Raw genomic sequence first — 23469 nt, forward strand, 5'->3', positions numbered from 1 at the left:
GTTTCCTTAGAATTATCCCTTGAAATTCCTTTTCAGTCATTTCAAGGGCTTCTTGTTCTACAGGATTTAGAGCTTGAAAGTTATTATCCTTTGGGTGGTGTACTTTTGATTTTTTGTATTTCTGGTATCTTTTTTTTGATGTTTATTCATTGTGGCAGGGGGTTTCACAGTCCACAGGTTTGACACTATTGACTGACTAAGATGTTGCTGTGGTTGCCAATTTGGTATGGCTACCTCAGTGACTACTCAGTTGGCCACTAGTGCCTTGTGTGTGTGGTTGCCTTGGGTCTTGGGCCTCTCCAGGGAGCCACCTCTCTGGTCAGCTTGGACTCTGCCGGGCTGCTGGATCACGGGGCGGTACTGCAGGATGTGTGGTCTCTGCTGAGCTTCCACCTCCCGTGCTAGACTTCTCCCTGTTCCGTGCACTCTGGCCCAGGCTGCTGGGATGCACTGAGGCACCGCAGAGCTTGTGGTCTCTGCAGAGCTTCCCCTTCCCCTGCAGGATGTCTCCCTGCTCTGTGTGCACTAGGCCGGGCTTCGGATGGAGCCGGGTGGTGGTGGTGAAGCCTACCTGCTGCTGGATCACGTGGCGGCAGCTGGCCCACAGGGTGTGTGGACTCTACAGAGCTTCTATCTCCCTTGCTGGACCACTCTGTGCTCCGTACGCATTGGGCCGGGCTGCTGGGTCACGCGGCAGCAGTGTGATCCCAGTGGAGTTCCCACCTCCCCTGCCGAATCCCTTCTCCGAGTGCACTAGGCTGGGCTGGGGATGGAGCCGGGTGCCTGTGGTGAAGCCTACCTGCTGGATCACGCAGTGGCGGCCCCACAGGGTGTGTGGTTTCTGCGGAGCCTCCGCCTCCCTTGCTGGACGTCTCCCCACTCTGTGCACACTGGGCTGGGCTGGGAATGGAGCCGGGTGGCAGCGGTGAAGCCTATCTGCTGTATCGTGGGACGGCGGCCCCACAGGGCATGTGGTCTCTGCGGAGCTTCTGCCTCCCCTGCTGGACGTCTCCCCGTTCCATATGCACTTGATGTTATGTTTTTATAGTTTAAATCGGTTGATTTGTGGGAGAGAGTGACGCTAGGGACTGTCTATTCCGCCAACTTGCCAGAAGTCTGGATTCCCCTTCAAAAAGGAGTCATAATACCTATCCATCAGTTTCTGAAGCTGGGAAGTCCAAAGTCCATCTCGTGGTGGCAACAGTGACCCAAGGGTCTCGCATTGCAAGATGATGGAAGCAGAAAGAGCAGAGAGCGAGGCAGAGTATTCTTGGGTCTTAGTTTGTAAAACTTTTTCTTCCCCCCAGATTTTTGTAGATTTCATTATAGTGTGTTTGCCGGAGATGCAAGCAAGAAACTCATGTGACTCATAAAACTTCACACTAATTTCCATTCTTACATTTTCAGACATAATACTTGCAGAACTCTATAAAAACCATTTGGAGACATAATGAATAATATTCAGTTTTCTCTAGAATGATAAACCTGAGTAATCTTTCTCATATATTAAATGTATGTTAAACTTTACATTTTCTCTTCTAGGTATTCTCATGGGAGCATTTATAAAAATTATAGAGTTTAAAAAACTGGCAAATTGGAAGGTAGGTTTGCCCAACTGTTCATTTTTAACATAATCACAGTTTTTGGTTGTTCTTAATTTCAGTTAACACTGATGGTTATGCTGGCTTTTTTTTAATCATTACTTGACTATCAGTGAACTTTATTGTCCCCTTAATTTTTCAACATTTTATTAGGCTCAGGTTGATATCTTTCCATCTGAGTTTTTGGAAGAAACATAAATCTCACACTGTTTCAAGTGAACATGGAGTAATTAATGTCATGTTTTGTTGTTATTTGCATTTTTATAATCCTAGACTAACCTACTTTATAGGCGGGAAAAAACTAATTAGCTTTAAACATTAAACACTGTCAGAATTCTGACAGCTGAGGATAATAAAACTTATTTGTCCAGTACTGTAGAGCTTACAGAGTACTTCATATACATTAGCGCATGTTATCCTCATAAGCACATGCGGTAGTTTGACCAGGTATTATTATCACCCCAGTTTTACAGGTGAAGAAAGTGACCAATGTCACCGAGCTAGAAAGAAAGTGGCTGAATTGAGTCTTGCATCCATACTTCTTTGCCTGTATAGTCACTGTTTTTTCCACATACCACCCTGTCCTCAGTTTGCTGATGTACATACCTTTGTGTTTACACAATGGTTGTTGGGGTATGAGCATCATCTTGGGTTACGAGGACTAATTGAAACTTGAATTTCATCTTAAACTTGAGCATCCATATTAAGTACAGAGAGATTAACGAATGTGTTACAAAATTGATTTTGTGGAGGAAAGTAAGGTCCGTTTCAAAATAATTAAGAATTACATGGCTGAAATTTATCACATTCGATCCTCTCTGTATTAGTCCGTTTTTGTTGCTTATAACAAAATACATGGAATGGGGTGATTTATAAAGAAAATGAAATTTATTACTTACAGTCCATCTGGTGGTGGCGACAGGGATCCAGGGGTCTCACATTGCAAGATGGCAGAAGCAGAGAGCAGAGAGAAATACTCTCCCCTGACCATCATTTTTTTTTTTTTCCTTTTTGTCTTTTGTCGTGTCTGGCAATGGATCGCAACCCTCAGTGTCGCGCCCGTACCGGACCGGGACCGGCAACGGGATCGCAACCCTTGGTGTTGCTCCCGCACCTCGCTCAGCCAGTGAGCGGGAACCGGTCTGTATGTGGGATCCGAACCCTCGGCGGGAGCGCTGCCACACTCCCAAGCGGCGCACTGTAGCAGTGCGCCACCGGGCCGGCCCCCTGACCATCATTTTTAATCCATTCACTAGGTACTGTCCTACAATGGAATCCTCTCTTCATGGTTCCACCTTTCAGTTACCATAATAGGATTTTCCACCCTGTTAACAGTCACAGTGGGGGCTAAGTTTCTCATACATAAAACTTGGGGGACACAATTCAAGCGTCAATGAGTTTTGGGGGGACATAATTCAATCCACTACATTCCGCCCCTGGGCCCCCAAAACTCATGTCTTTTTCACATGCAAATACATCATTTTACCCCCAAAGTCTTAACTCGTTTCAGCTCAAAAGTCTGAAGTTCAAAGTCCCATCTGCGAAATCAGTACAAGTTATGTACTTCCCAGATACAACAGTGGGACAAACATAGGGTACATACTCCCATTCTAAAAGGGAGAAATAGGCCACAAGAAAGGAGAAACAGGTCCCAAACAAGTCTGAAACCCAGCAGGGCAGACATTAAATCTTACAGCTGGTGAATCATGTAACTTGACTCTGTGTTCAATGTCCTCTGAACGCTGGTGCAAGGGTTGGGTCCACAAGTCTTCAGGCAGCTCCGCTCCTATGGCTTTCCTGATCACAGGCCATACTTCAGCTCTCCCAGGCTGTCCTTCCACACTGGTAGCTCCACAGGTCTGGGGTCTCCGTGGCAGTTGCACTCTCACGGCTCCACTAGGCATGGTGCTGATGGGATTTCTCTGCTGCAACTCCGACCTCATGTTTCCGCTTGGCATTGCTCTAGCGAAGGCTCTATGCAGTGAATCTGCCCCTGCAACAGATCTCTTCCTGGGCCCCCAGACTTTTCCATACATCCTTTGAAATCGTGGTGGAGGTTCCCAAGCCTTCCCAGCTCTGGCATTTTGCAAGCCTGCAGATCTAACACCACGTGGATGCTGCCAAGGCTTCCAGTTTGTATTTTCCAAAGCTGCATGTCCAGCCACACCTGGGGCCAATTTACCCACAGCTGGAGCAGCTAAAGCAGCTGGGGTGCTGGTGCTGGAAGCAGCTTCCCGAGGTGGCCCTGAGCAGTGAGCCTGTGGAGGGCTTCTCAAGCCTGTTCCCCAAGACCATTTTGTCTCCCTAGGTCTTTGGGCCTGAAATGTAAGGGTTGGCCCCAGAGGCTTCTGCAATACCTTCAGGGCCTTTTTATCCTTTTCTTGATATTTCCTTTCTTTTGCACTAATCTTCTTAACTAAGGGTCGCTGGGCTGCACCATTGCATGCTCTCTGCTTCTCTACCAAATGGCCAGGCTGCAAACTTTCCAAATCTTTATGCTCTGCTTCTCTTTTAAATTCTGGCTTTATGTCATGCCTTTGTTGCCATAACTCAGAGTAGGCTGTGACAAGTAGCCATGCAGTTTCCTTAATGCTTTGCTGCTTAGAAATTTCTTTGGCCAAATGCTCTGGTTTGCAACTCCTAAGTTCCAACTTCCACAAAGTCTTAGGGCATGGACACAATGCTGCCAAGTTACTTTCCAGTTCACAGCAAGGGTGATCTTTGCCCGTTTCTGAAAAACTCCTTATTTCTATCTGAGACCTCCTTAGAAGGGTCTTTCCAGTCCATATTTCTATCAGCATTCTGCTTGCCACCATGTAACCAGTCTTTAAGACAGTCCAAACTTTCCCTTGTCTTTTTGTCTTCCTCTGAGTCCCCCAAACTCCTCCAACCTCTCCTCATCACTCAGTTCCAAAGCCGTTTCCACATTTTCAAGTACTTGTTGTAAGCAACACCCCTCTTCTCTGGTACCTGTTTTCTGTGTTAGTGCATTTCTGTGGCTTATAACAAAATACATGGAACTGGGTGTTTTATAAAGAAAATGAAACATTGCTCACAGTTCCTTTTTTAATTATTTTAATATCAATTGATAAGGAACAAACTTAAGACAAAGATTAACATCCTTAATAAAAAAGTAACTCTTAAAAATGAATTAGAAAAATGTAAGCAGAAACTTTGTGAAGGACATGACCAGATAAGTTACACACCCCATAGAAAAACTCAAGTCTAATTAGTACATTCTAAGATGTTATTGCTGTGGGGGAAAAGAATAATGGGGAGAGGGCTAAGGCCCTCATCTCTCATCTCAGGGCCCTGGGGGCTTTTGGTTTGGGGGCTTTTGTTTCTGGGGGTTGCGATCCCGTTGCCGGTCCCCGGTACGGGCGTGACATCGAGGGTTGTGATCCCGTTACTGGTCAGTAAAAAAGATAAAAAAAGGAAAAAAAAAAAAAAAGAAAGAAATCAATTGATCAAAATTTGAATTGATTTTAAAAGAATTAAAAGTTTTTAGTTTTATTTTATTTTAGTTTGATTTAAAAATATTACTAATCTATATAAAAGTCTGGAAATTCCACATAAAAATCTGAACCTCTAGCTTCTCTTGAAAAAGCAGCAATCAGAGATACCCAGCAGTGGCTACTCTCACGGTCATACAGTGTGGCCCCCCAAAATATTTGCATTTGTGACCCCCTCTCTAAGTAGTGGGAGTAGGGGGATGGGAGGTTATCTCTCACTTTAAATTTTATGTGCACCAATGTTATTAAATTTATTTTCCAATGAACATTACTTTTCAAGATAAAGTAATAGTAATGTATTTAATAGTATAGACAACTGAACCAGAGTTGGGTGATGGATGTGATTAAGTGCCTAAAAAGTTATCCAGACAACCAGTGCTTGATCTCAGAAAAAGGTGAGGTTTGTAGGCTGGGATAAATGGGCATGCCTCCTGGAGGAGCAGGTGTTTGTAGAAAGTCAAAGTGAGAAGCAGGGCACCTGTCTGGAAACTGCAGGAGCAGTGGGACATAAGAAAAACAATGAAGGAACGTGGTATAGTGTTTTCTTTACATGAAGTTCTGTTTTCAAATTGTCCTGCTGGGACTGCCTTCTACCTGTCATATGCTTAATACTGTTTTTCTATCAACTAACTTTTTAATTGGTATACGTTTTTAGCAGTTTTTAAAAAAATATTTTATTGTGGTAAAACATGCATAACACAAAATTTACCATTTTAGCCATTTTTAAGGGTACAATTCAGTGGGATAAAATACATGCACAGTATTGTATACTCATCTCCACTATCTATTTCTAGAACTTTTTCATCAGCCCAAATAGAAACTCTGTTCTCATTAAATGACAACTCCCCATTCCTCCCTCCCTGTAGTCCCTGGCAACTACCATTCTACTTTCTGTCTCTATGAATTGGACTACTACAGGTCCCTCATACAAGTGGAATCATACAGTATTTGTCCTTTTGTGTCTGGCTTATTTTAATTAGCATAATATTTTTGAAGTTTATTCATGTTATAGCACGTATCAGAATTATATTTCTTTTTGTGGCGTAATAATACTCCACTGTATATAAATACCACATTTTGTTTAACCATTCATTCAGCTGTTGATAGAACCTCGGGTTGTTTCCACCTTTGGACTATTTTGAATAATGCTGCTCTGAACATTGGAATACTATATACATTTATTTTAAAAGAATCGTTAAAATTCTGTTTAAGTCAGAAACCTATAAATAAATGTGATAAAAACCAAAGTACTACAGATGTCTGCTGAAGCCTCTGAGGCCAGGTCTGCTCTCTTTGTCAAGGGAGATTAGCACACTGGAGAGAGGCTTTGAACATGGTAGTGCCAAACTAAGGTGTCTTTGACTTATTTGGGATCGAAAAAGGATCAAAAGGGCCTGACTTTCTCAATCTGTGAGGGCAGTGGTATTTGATATACACTACTCAAGTACCACCTAAAATCACCTCTGCCCGTTTGAGGGGAGACATTGCCAAAAGGAACCTGGGACATTTCTGTGACACAGTTTCCCTATGAGTTGGTATATTTGGTTCCTAAGATTGCTGTCACAAATTACCACAAACTGGGTGGCTTAAAATAACAGAGACTTATTCCCTCATGGTTCTGGAGGCCAGAAGTCAGAAATCAAGGTGTCAGCAGAGCCAAGTTCCCTACAAAGTCTCTAGAAGAAAATCCTTTATTGCCTCTTTCAGCTTCTGATGGCCCCAGGAATTTCTTGGCTTGTGGCAGCAAAACTCCTATCTCTGCCTCTATCTCCATATGGTCTTCTTCATGTCTCTGAGTCCTTTTGTGTGTCTTACAAGTATACTTTTATTGGTGCTAGGGCCCACCCTAAACCAGTGTGAACTCATCTCCATCCTTATTTATATCTGCAAAGACCCTATTTCCAAATAAGGTCACATTCTTTTTTTTTTTTTAAAGATGCCTGGTAAGGGGATCTCAACCCTTGGCTTGGTGTTGTCAGCACCACACTCACCCAGTGAGCTAACAGGCCATCCCTATATGGGATCCTAACCCATGGCCTTGGTGTTCTCAGTACCACACTCTCCCAAGTGAGCCATGGGCTGGCCCAAATACGGTCACTTTCTGAGGTTCCTGGTGGACATGAATTGGGGGTGGAGGTGGAGGGACAAATATGTAACCCCACTACAGTTGGGTTCTTATTTTTCCCAGGAGGAGTTTAGGTTTTAAAACTCCAAAAGGATCTGATCTATACAGTGATTCCACTGCACAAATCCTGAGAATAGGTGGCCCCACAAAACACAGTGCTCAGCCTATTTCTTTTTATGTAGTCCCCATCTGAGTCATGAGCTTGTTGTACATGCTGTTATTTTAGGACTTAATAAGGCATTTTCAGAAGTTATCATTTACTTCTATTTTGAGCCTTTTTTTGAATGTTATTTTAATTTTTATGGTAACAGCTGTACATTTATAAGAATATACTTTGGCATTCTGTTGAATAGAGATTTTGACAAGAAATCAGACTGTCAAGATTGTGACATGGAAATATTCATATGAAAAATGGCCTGATTTTGCAGTATTAAATAGGCATGTAGCCATTTTGGGCTTGAGGATCAATTTGTATTTTCCCCAAATCCCACCAACAATTAAGAAATATATTAATATAGAAAATGGAATTCTCTCAAAAAAAGAAAAAAGAAGAGAAAAATGAAATTCTCATTATTTCATCCCGTCAAAGACAGCCATATTCTAGAAACACCTTTCATTATGGCATTTAATATTCAAATCTGAAAGCACAGCAAAGGGCTCACTTTGTCTGTTTCATCACAGTCACACTTAGGAAAATGGCAGAGTTGTAATTTTCTTTCCTTACTAAAATAAAAAGCATACTACGTGTGTTTGGAAGCAGTTAATTGTGCTATTTCTTTTTCTGGTCATGTTTTAAAATTGCTTATCCTACCTTTTAAAATGCAGTGTAATTTCTTTTTTTGGTCTCTCCTTGATTTTTTTTTTTAATTGAAGCATAATTGATTATACATATTAAGGGGATATACTGTTGACTCGTTATTTGTGTACAATTTGTGCTTTGTGCCCCTTACCTAATTTCTCCCTAACCCCCCTCCTTCTTCTTGATTTTAATATTAGGTAGTATTAGGTAGTTATTTAAACATTATACATTTCCACTGGGCCAGGCCCTAAGAGAATTATTATTTCAGCTCTTAATTGATGAATTTATTTCTTAATTACACAAAAAACATGCCTCGGAAAATACCCATTTTATATTTACAGGAAGAAGAAATGTTTCGTCCAAATATGTTTTTCCTCCTCTTGCTTCCACCTATTATCTTTGAGTCTGGATATTCATTACACAAGGTAAGACTCAGGCATACATTAGTGCCTTTCATCTGGATGGTTTCTTGTGCTTCTGAGGCAAGTTCCTTAAAAGCTTGGGTGTTAATTTAGCAGTGATGGCTTTGTTCCTTCCTGAGGTACACAGTGCAAGCAGGACTGTGGTCCCTGACTTTTGGGGAGAGGCAAATGTGATCCAGTGGCTGCTTTAACAGTTTTAGGCAGTTAAACACTATTGAGCCAGTGTTTTCCTTAGAGAGGTACTTTGCCCAGGGAGAAGGCCAAAGTGATTTTTTTTTTCTTACTTTCTTTTTTTTTTGCGGCTGGCCGGTACAGGGATAGAACCCTGAACCTTGCTGTTATCAGTACCATGCTCTAACTGGCTGAGCTAACTGACCAGTCCAAAGTGATTTTAAGTGGCACATGGACAATACGTTGACTCCTCTTGTTGGACGCAGACTAACACATGCTAAGAGGACAGACTGTGTCCTGGGACGATGGGGACATGTGCCCAGGACTTTTGCTTCTCTCAGCTCACCCTGTGGGGACTTTCTCCCTCCTTAGGCTCATCTAGACTTACTTGTATCCCTCCCTATACCCTGCCCTGGCCTCAATCCCCAGCTGATATTGCCCTTTATCCCCCAGCATCCATCTCTTCCCACCCTCTCCCTGGCCCAGCTTCTCCTTCCCAGGCTGGCATTGCTGGTCCCTGCCTTCCAGCTCCTGGTGCGACTCTTTCTGCCTAGTGGGGAGCTTCTCACTTTTAAACCTGGTTGTGTGTGCGCGTATGTTTTTTCCTTGTTTGTGAGTTTTCTTTAAATGTATTTAAGTTTTAAAATAAGGCGATTCAACTTAAATTAAAATGTTAGTAATACAGTATTATTTTGTAATAATGTAAAATAATACATTTTAAATATATTTTATAGTAATACAAAAGTTATTTTGGGAATATGATTAAAAAATTGTGGAGGTTAAGCCAAGCTTTGGAGAAAGGAAGGAGCTTGGACTTTGGAGCCGGAGAGACATAGATCTAATCATGCGCTGCCCCCTACAGGTTCCTTTTTGGTAGAGTAGACATTAAAAACAAAACCCCAAAAAACCATAAACACTCTACCCCTCAGCTTGCTTTGAGATCTACACCAGATGAAAGAATGTAGGCAAAGCACCATCCACCACACTAAATAAATGGAATGCCGCTTCTTCTTGTTACTAATAATATTAATATTAAACTTGGTTTAAATTTGTCAAGAGAGTTTGATAAAAATATACAAATTAAATCTTTAATTTTCCACTTGGGTACTAAAACAGAAATATTCTAAGATGTTCAGTCCAGATTTTTCTTTAAAAGTTGTTATTTTATTGTGCATCTCTCCAAAGAAAAAGTGAAAAGGAAGTTTGATGTAAAAAAAGTTCCCAAGTCTTACAGACTATGCTGCCATCAGATAATTGTTAACAAACAAAAAGAAATTGAAGATCAATATTTCTTTACTCTTCCATTTTGTAAACAAATCTTAAAGAATTATAAGCAGATTATGAAAATATTTCAATACAATGCTGAGGAAATTGGTTTGATTTTACTTAAAAACATGACATTTTGAATATTAGAGCATGTAATGTTTTTATTTTCTAAATTTTGGAGAGAGGAAAGATAAACTTGTTCAAACTTTGAGGAAAATAATAGTTTCTTAGAAAAACATTGAAGATGACTTAAAAGCAGAAAACTTGACAGTTTATGTGAAAGGGACTGACGTAAGTTGGTAATGCCACTTCAGAGACTTTTGTCCACTTCTTGCCCTTCCCCAAAGAAGATAGGAAGTTGTCTTCATGTTTTTTTTTTAAAGATGACCGGTAAGGTGATCTTACCCTTGCCTTGGTGTTGTCAGCACTATGCTGTCCCAAGTGAGCTAACCGGCCATTCCTATATGGGATCCAAACCCGTGGCCTTGGTGTTATCAGCATCACACTCTCCCAAGTGAGCCACAGGCAGGCCCTCTTAATGTTTTGTTTTAATATTGCTGTATTTGCTTATGTAAATTTAGACTTGGAATGCATCTCAGTAAGATTGTCATCAATTGATATGCATTAAGTGGGCAGCTGCTGTCTCTTTAAATTGTAAATGTCATATAAAGAATAGGATGTTAATTTTGTCAGAGAGAACAGATTAATTTGCTTTATGTAGCAGAGTTCTTTTAGCATGGTAACTTGTATTTGGGTAAATTTTCAGTATCCAGATTAATATTAAGCAGCTTCATAAAGTATAACAGAATTAGATCCCTGTAAACAGACTGATTAGTCTAATCTGTTTTTATTTGATTAATTAATTAATTATTATTTGTGTGTGTGTGTGTGTGTGTGTGTGTGTGTGTGTGTGTGGCTGGACAGTAAGAAGATCTGAACCCTTGACAGTTGGTGTTATCAGCACCCTGCTTTGCTGATTGAGCTACACTCTAACAGTTGAGCTACTGTCCAGGCCCTAATCTGTTTTTATATAACAAAATAAAGCAGCTATTTGCAAAGAAAAACTCATGGATGAAAGCTCTTTATTTAGAAAAAACAAATCATTGTGTTTTACCTTATTTTAAAATTCTTTGTGTGCTAAAGATTGATGTGCCAAACAAAGGAATAGAATGTCAGATCATGGGCAGCCAAATCAAATTTGCAAAGGGACTTCCTGAAGGAGATAGGTTTAGTGGGGCTGTCAGTTGAGCTGAGCTGAGCTGTAAAGCTCTTTTGAAATGAGCTTTAAAACTGTAGCTTCATGGTATTGTAACCCCAGCGTCAAGGGTTCAGATCCTCTTATCCACCAGCTGCCAAAAAAATAAAACAGCAACTCTCCAGATGTCCAATTTCTGAGCAAAAGATGGGATTCCTTGTCCACACCCACAGTGAAGGATCATCAAGGCTCCTTGGTGGTGGTTCCTAAGTAGAGTCCATAGAGTTCTAATAAACAACTTAATTTCCTTAATTTTATGGAAATTTGAAAGATGTCACCATGCTTATTGGACTTGAATATTTTCTCTTAAACGCTGTGAAATATAGATGGAAATGTAATTTATCTCTCATATTTGATGATGATACTGATAGAGTGAAGTAAAGTTGTTTAAAAGACCTGGACAGCAAAAAGGGGTTTCTGATAGTATAACCTATTACTTTGATATTCTTTGCAATAAGATTCTTTGTATCTTAACTAAGTAAAAAATTATAATTGTATAGATTTTGGACTTTGATCAACACGAAACCAGTTAATTCCTTCAGTTCCTGTTTATTGGGCATCTTCTACCTGATAGGCATTATGCCAGTGACTGTGCTATACAAAGCAGATGTGGTCATTGACCCCATTGAGCCTGCTGCCTCCTGGAAAAGATGGATCCAATCAAATAGTTACATAAATAAAAGTAAAGTTGCAGCCATGTCAAGTGCTACCAGGAGAGGGTCATTGTGCATTGAAAGCATAGAATAGGATCTGAGCTGGTTAAGGGACCAATGAAAGGCTTCCCTCAGGAAGAGTTGAAATGTCCTGAGATCTTAGGATGATTAAAGTTCACCAAGCAAAGAGGCAACATGACCTGCTTGAAGAACAAAAAGTCACCAGTGTGACTGGAACCCAGAGAACAAAGGGGAACAGGGTGCCAGGTAGGGTTAGAAGCTTTCCCAGGAGTTGAGAATGTCCTGAGATCTTAGGATGATTAAAGTTCACCAAGCAAAGAGGCAACATGACCTGCTTGAGGAACAAAAAGTCACCAGTGTGACTGGAACCCAGAGAACAAAGGGGAACAGGGTGCCAGGTAGGGTTAGAAGCTTTCCCAGGAGTTGAGCCACCCGAGTTGTATTTTTGCTGCATTTCGAGTGGAAGTGGGGGTCCGGGTGAAGGTAGCACAATCAGATTTGTGTTTCACAAAGATCATTCTGGAAGCACCTGGAGAGTGCAGGGAAAGGGGGCCAGGAAGAGTTGAGGAGACTTATGAGAAGCTCTTGCAGTGGCTCAGGTGAGAGACGGCGCGAGGGAGAGGAACAGGCAGATGTGAGTCACAAGAGGATACTACGGTAGGTGTGGGGGTGCAGGGGGACTCCCAGGTTTCCACTTCACCCAACAGGGCAGTGATGGTGCCCTTCACGAGAATCAAACATGCGAGGAGGGCCATGTGCTGCAGCCATGCCTTCATGACCAGACTGGCTTTTCTGATCATTTCTCTGATTTCTGCTCTTTCCAACAGGGTAACTTCTTTCAGAATATTGGTTCCATTACCCTGTTTGCTGTTTTTGGTACGGCGATCTCCGCTTTTGTAGTAGGTGGAGGAATTTATTTTCTGGGCCAGGTAAGAAAAACATGTTTGAAAAACTTTGAAAATCTTATATTCTTAGAGCTAGTGCAGGGAGGCGGGATAGGGATACTTTATGGGGCCTGGGTTTCACTTTCAGGGTAAATGCCCTCCTGCAAGGATATCCCAACTTACATGAGGCACTTTCAAGGCATGTTAAATTGTTTCTAAGTGCCCCAAGAATTTTGGCGTCTGGAATTGAGTGAATCTTTTCTATAATCCCCCAAGTATTTGATTTTATTTGCAAACCAATCTTGTCTCAAATTGGAATACCAAAAAATAGAGCAGAGTATGTACTATATACCATCAAGATCTTCACATTGTAACAGTGTAGGTTATGTTGTCAGGTAGACTGAATTGGGGTTGAATGCTGTTTTTTGAATGAAAGTTTGCATCTTAAAATCAAAGGTGATTCTGAATTTCTTTTTTCTGTGGCTGGCCAGTACAGGGATCCAAACCCTTGACCTTGGTGTTACAACACCATGCTCTAACCGGCTGAGGTAACTGGCCAGCCCTCAGAGATGATTCTGAATCTGTTCACTCAATTCTAAACTATCCACCTGTAGAATTATATACTCCAGATTTTCTACCATTGCTAAACCACTTTCCAGTGGCATCAATTGGGAGTTCTGTACTTGGGCTTCAAACTAATTTAGACCAACATATCTAGGAAGGTAGTATCTGTAGTTTTGCATTATGCATGTCCAGTACAATTCTTTTCCTTTTTATTGTCAGTTGCAAGAAGTTTGCCTGCCCCAGTTCTGAAATCTAAGTTGAGGTTCAGGCATCTGGGTGACCGGCAGATTTCTGTCATGTGTGTCAGCTGTTTTCTTCTCTCTCTAGCTAACGCCCATTCCATCTGATTTCCACCTTTATTGCTGCCTCAATGGGGCCAGAATAAATCTATCTGTCATGCAACTTTCTTCATTGCTCAGCTTCTAGTATCAAATAGGAATCAACTTTAGAGAAGAAAACTGCAGTTAATTGAGCTTGGAAAATGTAGCGTTCTTTTCCCTACTTTTGTTGTATGCTGATCAAATGTATGCTTAAACTAAAACTTAGGAGTTTTCTTTATTTTTCAAGTGGTTTGGGGACTGAAGATTAATGTCCTTATTAGTTTGTAATAAAGCACTAATGGACATTTTAATCTTGGCTGTTCTCCAGGGGTTTTTTTTTGTGTCTGTGTGTTTGTATGTTTTATTTTACAGGCTGATGTAATCTCTAAACTCAACATGACAGACAGGTAAATCCTTCATCCTGTAACACCTATGTGACTGCTTTTCAAACTGGGGAAAATTTTCTCCACATTGCTTTCTGGGTGTGGTATTTCTCTATTCTCTCTTTCTCTCTCTCTTTTGTTTGTAATTTCTGCTGTAGAATTTATTCTGAATTAATTTATGTCTCTGAAATGAATCAAAATTATACTGAGGACTTTTGAAAGTCCCTAGTGAGAACATTGCTGATTGAAATGATTAATTTGGTTTAAGCATTGGAGGTAATAGCTCTGGTCAGTTAGCTGCTCTGCCCGCATACACACATACACTGTACCATTGTCCTTTTATTATTAAGAAATATCTTCAGCTAATTTCTGTTTTTTCAATAGCCATAATGAAAAGTTATCTTCTTGATAGATAGGGATGGAAGTGGGGGGCAAGGTGGAATCTTTACTCTGAGATTCCCACCAAGGTTCAGGAGGGGCTGAGATGGGGAAAGCAGGCAGGGCCTAGGGCTCTTTGTGGATTTCTCCCTCAATCTGAAGCTACTTCAGTGAGCACCATCCAGTGGGCTGCTATCTGGGATCCCCGACCAGGAATTTCCACAGTCGGCTTAGCAAGAAGCAACCTATGCAAGGTATCTCTTGGGAGGTACCAGATCTAGTGCTGAAAAAGTGCCCAAGCAGAGTGCAGCCGGTTTCCCCTCTCTGAGAAGTCCTGCAAGCCTGCAACCTTGCTCAGTGTTTCTGCATCCACCATCGGTTTGGTTTTATAGCACGGCTGGGGAGCTGGGAAGTAAGGCTAAGTGGTCAGCCCAGGTCCTTCCCCTAGGCCCAGCCAAAGCTTTCAGGCTTTAGCAGCAACTTTGTACTTTGGGACTGGGATCTTGGAAGCCTTTTCATAAGAAATGTGCCTCTGATAAGTCCAATCCCATTCCCACCTCCACCCAGCTCCCACCCCCACAACAGACATAAATTTGGAGGATTTTGTTGTAAGACAGTTTTGATATATAAGCAGGTAGCAAAAGTTGCATTCCTATTCCACAGGAGCTGGAAATAAAGTAGAACTGATGTCCTGTGTTTTGTAGCTATTTTTCAAGTGAACAGAAATGCCCTAAACCCAGTTGATGCAAAGGAAGGTGTCACAGCATTCAAATGTTCAACCTATTTTGGAAGCAACTGGTTAGAAATACAGACAATGCTGGATAAATTTTTGTGAAGTTGAATTGATTCGGTGGTTGGGATGTTGAGGTGGAGGAGAGGAGAAGAATTACCCCTTAGGCAGGCCAGGTAAGAGCAGGTAGGGTTTCTCTCCCCGTGTGCAGATGTTTCCTTTCCTATTCAAAAGTGACTGTTCCATGATGGGAACTGCTGTAGGGTCATTAACTCACACAACCACAGGGCCTGGCAGAGCACTAACAGGGAGAAGCTGGCCAGGTGTGAGTCTAGAGGTGGTACCATAACAGGGGCAGCCACTTCTCAGCTCCAGCTAGTAACTACCATGTAGGAATATTGGCTCAGACTTAGTAGATATTTTAAAAGTATTTTTCAAAAGAGGCCAGATTTCTAGATTTTTATAGGGAATTTTCCAGTTTAGAAAGGTTGACAACTTATTCAGTTTTTCAGAAACGCCATGCAGGCCAAACGTGAAACCCACAGACTGCCTATTGCAACCTCTGCACTATAGAAAACACAAAAATATAACTTTGTTGCACAGATTTTGTTTTAGTGATATTTCTGCTGGAGAGAGATTTCACTCTTTTTATTTTCCTTTTTTTTTTAAAGATGAGCAGTAAGGGGATCTTAACCCTTGGCTTGGTGTTGTCAGCACCACGCTCAGCCAGTGAGCAAACCGGCCATCCCTATATAGGATCCGAACCTGTGGCCTTGGTGTTATCAGCACCGCACTCTCCCGAGTGAGCCACCGGCTGGCCCCTGAGATTTCACTCTTAAGATACCCTGAATTACTTCACTGCTCTAGTCTATTTCCTTTTCATTTTGTTGATGTTGCTATCTTTTGAGGTGATGGAATAAAGAAAATATATTTTTAAGTTGAACTTCTAGTTTCTGGCCTTTTAAAAGACTGGGTCACAAAGTATAAAGTGTAACAACTGAGGGTCAGGTTAAATGACCCCTTGGATACAGCCCTTTCAGTGATTCAGGCAGTTCATATTTCACACTTTTCGTATTCACTGTCAGAAATACTCTACCCCCATTTAGATTCCCAACCAAAGCTAAGTGTGTTATATGATTTATACAAAGCATTTCCCCCCAGCTTTTTATTATGAAAAATTTCAAACGTACAGAAAAGGTGAAGCATCAGACAGTCAACACCCATACAGCCACCACCTGGGTTCTACAATTACCCTCTTATGTATCTGCTTTAGAATGTGTCTTTCCATCTGTACATCCCTCTCTCCATTTATGAGTTCATCTTGTAGTTCCTGCTCTCTGATTTCCAGTCTGGGATGTCAGAAGGACTGTGGGAAAGTATATAAGCCAGTCCCCTATCAGTGTAGCTCAAACCCAACACAAACAGATTAAGCAAAAAAAAAAAAAAAAAAAAAAAAAAAGTTTGAGAAGTTTGTTGGCTCATAGAACTAAAGTGTCCCCAGGATGATGGCTTCTGGCATGACATCCTCCAGGGGCCCAAGATGTTGTGAATTTCTCCTCTCACTGGGTCTCAGCTCCATTCCTCCCTGATTGGCTTTACCCTCGCCCTACGTGGCAGCACTGATGGCTCCAGGATCACATCACTCTCACTTTAGCCTTCTCTGCCGAAAGGGCCAGTCTATTCCTGATGACCTGGTAAAATGCCTGGCAGTGGCCCTCATTGTCCAAACTTGCGGCCCACACCCATACCTAGAGCCTCATGTGACTACAAGGATGGGGAGTGGGGGAGGGAAGGAAAATTCAGGTGCTGTCACCAAGACCAGGAGGAGAAGGAGGGGGGCGTAAGTGCCAACCATGGCTGTCCAACTGCACTGTGCTTGGGTATTGAAGGAGAGGCCACCTGAGCTGCAAGCAGTCAACACATGACACATAACCCAGTACAGCTCCCAGGTTCCCTCTCCCTTGCCTCTTGCACCCCTTCAGGATACACTTTTGAGATGTTCTTCTTCCTTCATGGCCCCTTGTGATGTTGCTGTACAATGCAAGGGCTGAGGACCAGCCGCAGACCAGCTGCAGACAAAACAGGGCCTCCCAGGTTGGCAGTGTTTAGGTGGAGTTGCCTTTTCTTCCCTCCCTCTCCATTCTTCCCTCCCTCCCTTCCTCCTTCCCTCCTGCCTGCCTTCTACAAGTGTCTCTGGGCCATGCTCTCTACAGATCCTGGGAACACACCCATGACAAAAACACAATGTCATCCCCTCAGAGCTCACCAGCATGTAATGAGCTCCATGAGGACAGATGAAGTCTGGGAACTGAAGTCTGAGCTGAGCTCTTCTTGTGAGGACTAGTCCTCACCTTGGGATCTGGACACTCTCCTGGATGATTTCACATTAATCACACTCACAGGGAAACGCCATGGAAACCAGAAGGCCAAATTATTCATTTACAAAGAGAATGCTACCTGGCCAGGCAGCCAGGCATTTCCTCTGATCAGCACTCTTTTCCCTGACTCCCATCACAGGAGCAGAGGCTGCTGGGTGACTGGTGATGGAGCAGGGCAGAGCACGCCCCCTGCCCCAGATGGCGGAGAGTCTCTGGCTCATGATTCTGATGTGGGGCTGTGCCCTGGTCTCCGTGTTTTGCCTTGTGTGTGGGAGGGGGCAGACCTGGCCATTCTGCTGAGCTAGAAAGAAAGCAGTGCCAGGCATAGCAGAAGAGGGAACAGAAGGCTTGGAGAACACTATGGGGGAAACCAACAAGTAGCTGAGAGAATAAATCGTCCAGGCACGGCCCACGTGGCCCATAGGGGATCTGGGCCTACCTCCCTCGCCAGCCTCTAACGTCTCCTGCCATACACCCTTGCTCCCTGATGCCACACATATGTTTCTCAGGCAGCCAAGCTTGCTCCCACCTTAGGGGTTACTTGTTACCTGTGCCCGGAGATCTTGGCCAATCCAAGTGGCGTGCGTGCACACACGCGCACACACACACAACACGTGCACACACTCACACACACACCCCACCAGGTTACTCACACGCGCGCACACCCACCTTAGGGGTTACTTGTTACCTGTGCCCGGAGATCTTGGCCAATCCAAGTGGCGTGCGCGCACACACGCGCACACACACACAACGCGTGCACACACTCACACACACACCCCACCAGGTTACTCACACGCGCACACACACACACACACACACCCCACCAGGTTACTCTTTCTCATGTCACGCTGATTTATTTCCTGTGTACCGTACACTTGTCTTAGTCTCTGGATATTGCTGAATCTGCCATAGTGTTAAGGTGTACCGACTCTGAGCCAGATAGCCTGTGTTTGAAATCTGGCTGTGCCACTTGTTAGCTGAATGGCCTTGGACAGGTTATCCCATCTCATTGTTCCTCAGTCTTCTCCTATTTTATCAGGGCAGTAGTAGTACCACTTCAGGTGCTGTGTGGATTATTCAGTTACTACATGTAAGGTACTTAGGACAGTGCCTGGGATGTGGCAAGTGCCACAGAAATGCTTGCTATTATTTGCCTCAGTGCCTGAAACATATCAGGCAATTAATAAATATTTGTTGGAGGTGATTCAATCTTCACGGATTCTGTCAGCGAGACCCACTGGCTTGGCTGAGAGATAGCATCAGCGTTGGTGTCTGTCACCCAAGCTGCCCATCCCCTGAAGCATGCTGGAGTTGCTGCTGGCTTCTGGCACTTTCTTAGATGTTACGAATCAGAGTGGAGGGTGGGGTTGGTCATAGATAGCTCTCTGATGGCCTGGTGGCAGAGGGCAGAGGAGAGATTAGACCGAGGAGCTCATGGGCCATTTGGCCCCAGCTGCTCTGACAAGAGGGCTAGACAGTGTGTAAGGTATTTAAGCAGAAGTCTTCCATCCATCGTTATCAAAATAAAGTCTCGGTGCTGACAGTGGAAAACCAGGCCATTCCTAACAACTCATTTTAGAGTGGGCCTTTCACTGTTCCACCCACCATGTCAATCAGCAGACAAGTGGGGGAAAAAACCACCATCTTCTGTGGTCACTTCTGCTCCAGTGGAAGTTAAATATAGCCTTTAACTTTAATGCTTCACTATGGGGGCTAAGCTATTTGCGTTACAGAATCCCCCCTTCCTTTTCTCTTCTTCCAGTTTTGCGTTTGGCTCCTTAATATCTGCTGTCGACCCAGTGGCTACTATTGCTATTTTCAATGCACTTCACGTGGACCCTGTGCTCAACATGCTGGTTTTTGGGGAAAGTATTCTCAATGATGCAGTCTCCATTGTCCTGACCAAGTAAGTGTGTGGCTGTGAGAGAACAAACTGCTGTCTTCAAGTGACAGAACTAAAGGTCCATGTAACAAGGGTCAGAGATTTCCATGCAGCTGCGTGTACATTTGCTTGTCCTCTGATTGGTTCACCTGCTGTCTTTTCTCATCTTTCTGTCCTGACGAGCCTTTAAGTGCCACAGGAGTATTGTCAGGGGCCAGAGTAGGAGAGGAGAGTCCACCATTTTTTGACTTACCTTTTAGCAGAGGTTTCTGAGCCCAGCTTCTTATCAGCATCACTGAGGGTGCTTACTAAATGTGATATTCCCAGGCCCCCCCCTCAGAGCTTCAGTTGGTCTGGGATGGGTCCCAAGACCTTAGGATTTCATCAGCTCCCCAGGTGATGGATGAAGCAGCCAGCTGAGAGATCAGTGTTGGGCAGCCTTATTGACACAAAAGCAGTAGACAGAGGCCTTGCCCTCCCACTCACTATCTGTTGCATGTTGCCTCCATTTTCACAACTGTAAAATAAAGTAGTGACACTAATACGTGTCCTGCCTTAAGATGCTATTGTGTTGGGCCGGCCTCATGGCTCACTCAGGAGAGTGTGGTGCTGGTAGCACCGAGGCTGCAGGTTCGGATCCTATATAGCGATGGCCAGTGCGCTCACTAGCTGAGCATGGTGCGGACGACACCATGCTGAGGGTTATGACCCCCTTACCGGTCAGAAAAAAAAAAAAAAAAGATGCTATTGTGTAAAAGCTACTTTGGAAACTGCAAATCTTTTAAAAATATTCATTGATATTACTGCCCTAGTTGATGGGATCTGAGAAATTAAAGATGAATCATAAGATGTCAAGAAGTCATTGGGAAAAGGAAATGCAGTTAAGATCATCCTAAATGCTTTTATCTGATATGGGGCTGTTTCCTTGGACTCTGCATTTTATGGTGGTTGTTAACGTGTGGGTGGGAGACCCAAAGAGTTTTGCCATAAAGCAGAAAAGGCACAGACAGTCAAAGCATTTGGAGAAAATAGCCCTGGGCAGTGCATCAGAGATGAGCTAAGAGCATTTTGGAGGCCAATCTATGTTCTGTTAGAGAATAGAATTTCCATTTATCTGAAATCTGACTTGCTTCCTTTGTTGTGAGATTTCTGGCAAAGCATAACCACTCTGTGGGGGTTAGCATTTTCTTAAAAGCTTTATTATAGACTATATTCAAAATTCTTATGTTGGAATAAATGACATTTTATAGGGGAAAGAGCCAGGTTTTGGAGTCAGGCTGACCAGAGTTTGAGTCCCAGTGATGCTACTAATAGCTTTGCAATTCTGGACCAGCTCCTGCACCTCTCTGAGCTACAGGTTTCTTAACCATAAAGTGAGGGTGATAATGCCTTAGCCTAGGATCGGATTTGAGGGCTGAATAGTTAATTATGATACTATGTGAAAAGCATCTGACACCAGTTAATATGAGATCCTTTCCTCTTTCACCCTGCCCCCGGTTAATATTTCACCCTGTTTGCCCTGTGTTTGACCTATCTTTGCAGGAAGAGCTGACCAAATATTGCTTAATTGCAAGAGGTGCTCAACAGACCTTTAAAAAAAAAAAAATCTTTAAAATATTTGTGTTATTGGGCCGGCCCGGTGGCGCACTGGATAGTGCGCCGCTTGGGAAGCGCAGCGGCGCTCCCGCCCAAGGGTTCGGATCCCACATGCAGACCGGTTCCCGCTCACTGGCTGAGCGAGGCGCGAGAGCAACACCGAGGGTTGGGATCCCGTTGCCGGTCCCCGGTCCGGTACGGGGGCAACACTGAGGGTTGCGATCCGTTGCCAGACACGGAAAAAGACAAAAGACAAAAAAAAAATATTTGTGTTATTCTGAAATTAATATATATATTCTTCATAAATTAGAAAACACACATGGGCCGGCCCGGTGGTGCACTGCTACAGTGCGCCGCTTGGGAGTGCGGGGGCACTCCCGCCGAGGGTTCGGATCCCACATACAGACCGGTTCCCGCTCACTGGCTGAGCGAGGGGCGGGCGCAGCGCTGAGGGTTGCGATCCCGTTGCCGGTCCCGGTCCGGTACGGGCGCAACACTGAGGGTTGCGTTCCGTTGCCTGACACGAAAAAAGACAAAAAGGAAAAAAAAAAGAAAACACACAAAAAAGAACAATAACACACATTGTTACTACTCAAAGATAATTGTGGTTAACAATTTGGTATAAGTATATATATGTTTTATTTAAATGGGCTTATACCTCAAATACTATATTGTAACTTTACCACTGAACAGAGTTGATAAAACATTCTTCTATAACATCATTTTATTGGTTTTCCTTTACATGAATTTACTGTGATCTAACCAATTCCCTATTATTGGCTTTTTCACATTTCTCTTGGTAGAAATTTTTATAGCTTTATTAGGAAATTGTCAGTATATCATGCTGTAAGACCTTTCAAAAATCTGGTGGCAGTATTTTTTCTTGTTTAAGATCTACTCTGAAAGCTGCTTAGCTTTCTGGTTTTTACTTTTATCTCATATCCTGCCTATACATATTGAACATTTGTGATAAGGAATTTTGCCCAACTCAGAGGTGACATCATGAATTATTTTTATGCATTAGGAGCTAAACTCAATTGCTTTGTCTGATTTATTTAAAGAAAAAAATCTGTCAGAGGTAGGATCTTTTCTGAATTTTTCCAGGTCTCTTTGCTACAAAAAGGCAAAAGGTTAGTAACTATTTTCTTTTTAAAATGAGAAATGATGGAGTCATGGTAAGTAGGCAAAGGTTCTTACTGGAAAAGACTTTTGAAGGCCAAGATCACCTATGGTGATAGTTTCCACAGTTGGATCTGTGGACCACATGTGTATATGAGGGTATTTTTAAAAGTTCATGGAGAGGCTGGTCAGTTAGCTCAGTTGGTTAGAGTGCAGCCTTGTAACACCAAGGTCAGGAGTTTGTATTCCCATACAAGCCAGCCACCAAAAAACAAAAAGTTCATGGAAGGATTCATATTATCTTTTGATTCTGTTTTTCCACAAATTTTTTAGAGTACCCACATGTAGTCTTCAGCCTCCTCCTCCGCTACAAGCACTGCCACTGCTGAGCCACAGGTTGGTCTAGCAACCAGCCTCATGGACTCTCTCCAAACATGCTAAAGGCTGGTTGTCTGCCATCAGCATTTGGTGAGGGCCCTCTGTGTGCCAGACACTGCTCAGAGATGATGGATTGGATTTGACAGTTGGATTTGGATTTGGATGGACTCGGGCTGCGGTGGGCAAAAGATGCTCATAGAACACAGTGCCAGGAGTATGGGTTGGGACACAGCCACCGTGCAGGATTCAAGGAAGGCTTCTCTGATGAGTTGTCATGTGAATCAGGCCTTGAAGGTTGGTAGGCATTTTCAGACAGGAGAGAGAAAGGGGACATGGTAGTCCTACCTGCCCTGCCCCCGCCTTTTTAGGTAGTATAAAAGAAAAAATAAAATAAAACAGCTCCAGGGAGCTGTTGTCACCTTTCCTTGGTTATAAGGAAAACCTCTCGTTTTTAAGGGGTATACTTCATGAACAGTCATTTCCAAAGTGATCTGACACATTTATTGTTTGCAACTGTCTATCAGAATGAATTAACCCATTTTTAATGTTGTCACCTTCATAAGTGCCAGAAAGCAAAGTGTCTTCTGTTTCTTCATTAACTTTAATTGAATTATTTTTAGCTTTGATTTGTTACTATGACAATGTATTCTTATAATAATTGCTGTAGAGGAAACCTTTTGTTCTCTCTAGCTACGCTTAAGCCCATGAAATGAATCCTGCAGCAGCATTGTCTTTTATTCTTTAAGGTATGAGAAATGTGACCTTAAAAAATAAAACATAGAAAATTACCTGGCCAGAAAGAATCCAAGTTCTACTTTTATTTATCTTGAGTTCAGAAACCACTGGTTCAGCTCTGGATCTGCTATTAACCCTTTGGGTGACCTTACCCAGTTATTCACTCACTTGGGCCCCAGCCTCCTCTGTGTGGAAAGAAAGCAGGGAAACCAGTCTAGGAACCAACCATGGTAGTGATGGGGGGTGGGGGTGCACACTGTATGCATGTGATCCACAGTTTTCATTTTGGGAAATTAT

General features: G+C 42.9%; 1 protein-coding gene across 1 annotated transcript in view; it reads left to right on the forward strand.

The window, feature by feature from the left end:
• SLC9A8 (solute carrier family 9, subfamily A (NHE8, cation proton antiporter 8), member 8) overlaps positions 1-23469 on the forward strand; it is an 85942-nt gene that overhangs the window by 35387 nt on the left and 27086 nt on the right. The window contains exons 4-8 of the mRNA XM_008571842.1: positions 1543-1601; positions 8379-8462; positions 12653-12754; positions 13966-14000; positions 19225-19368. Of these exons, the coding sequence (XP_008570064.1) occupies positions 1543-1601; positions 8379-8462; positions 12653-12754; positions 13966-14000; positions 19225-19368 (424 nt within the window). The remainder of the gene's footprint in view (positions 1-1542; positions 1602-8378; positions 8463-12652; positions 12755-13965; positions 14001-19224; positions 19369-23469) is intronic.

Source organism: Galeopterus variegatus, unplaced genomic scaffold (assembly GCF_000696425.1).
Source record: "Galeopterus variegatus unplaced genomic scaffold, G_variegatus-3.0.2 Scaffold729, whole genome shotgun sequence".
Classification (NCBI taxonomy): Eukaryota; Metazoa; Chordata; class Mammalia; order Dermoptera; family Cynocephalidae; genus Galeopterus; species Galeopterus variegatus.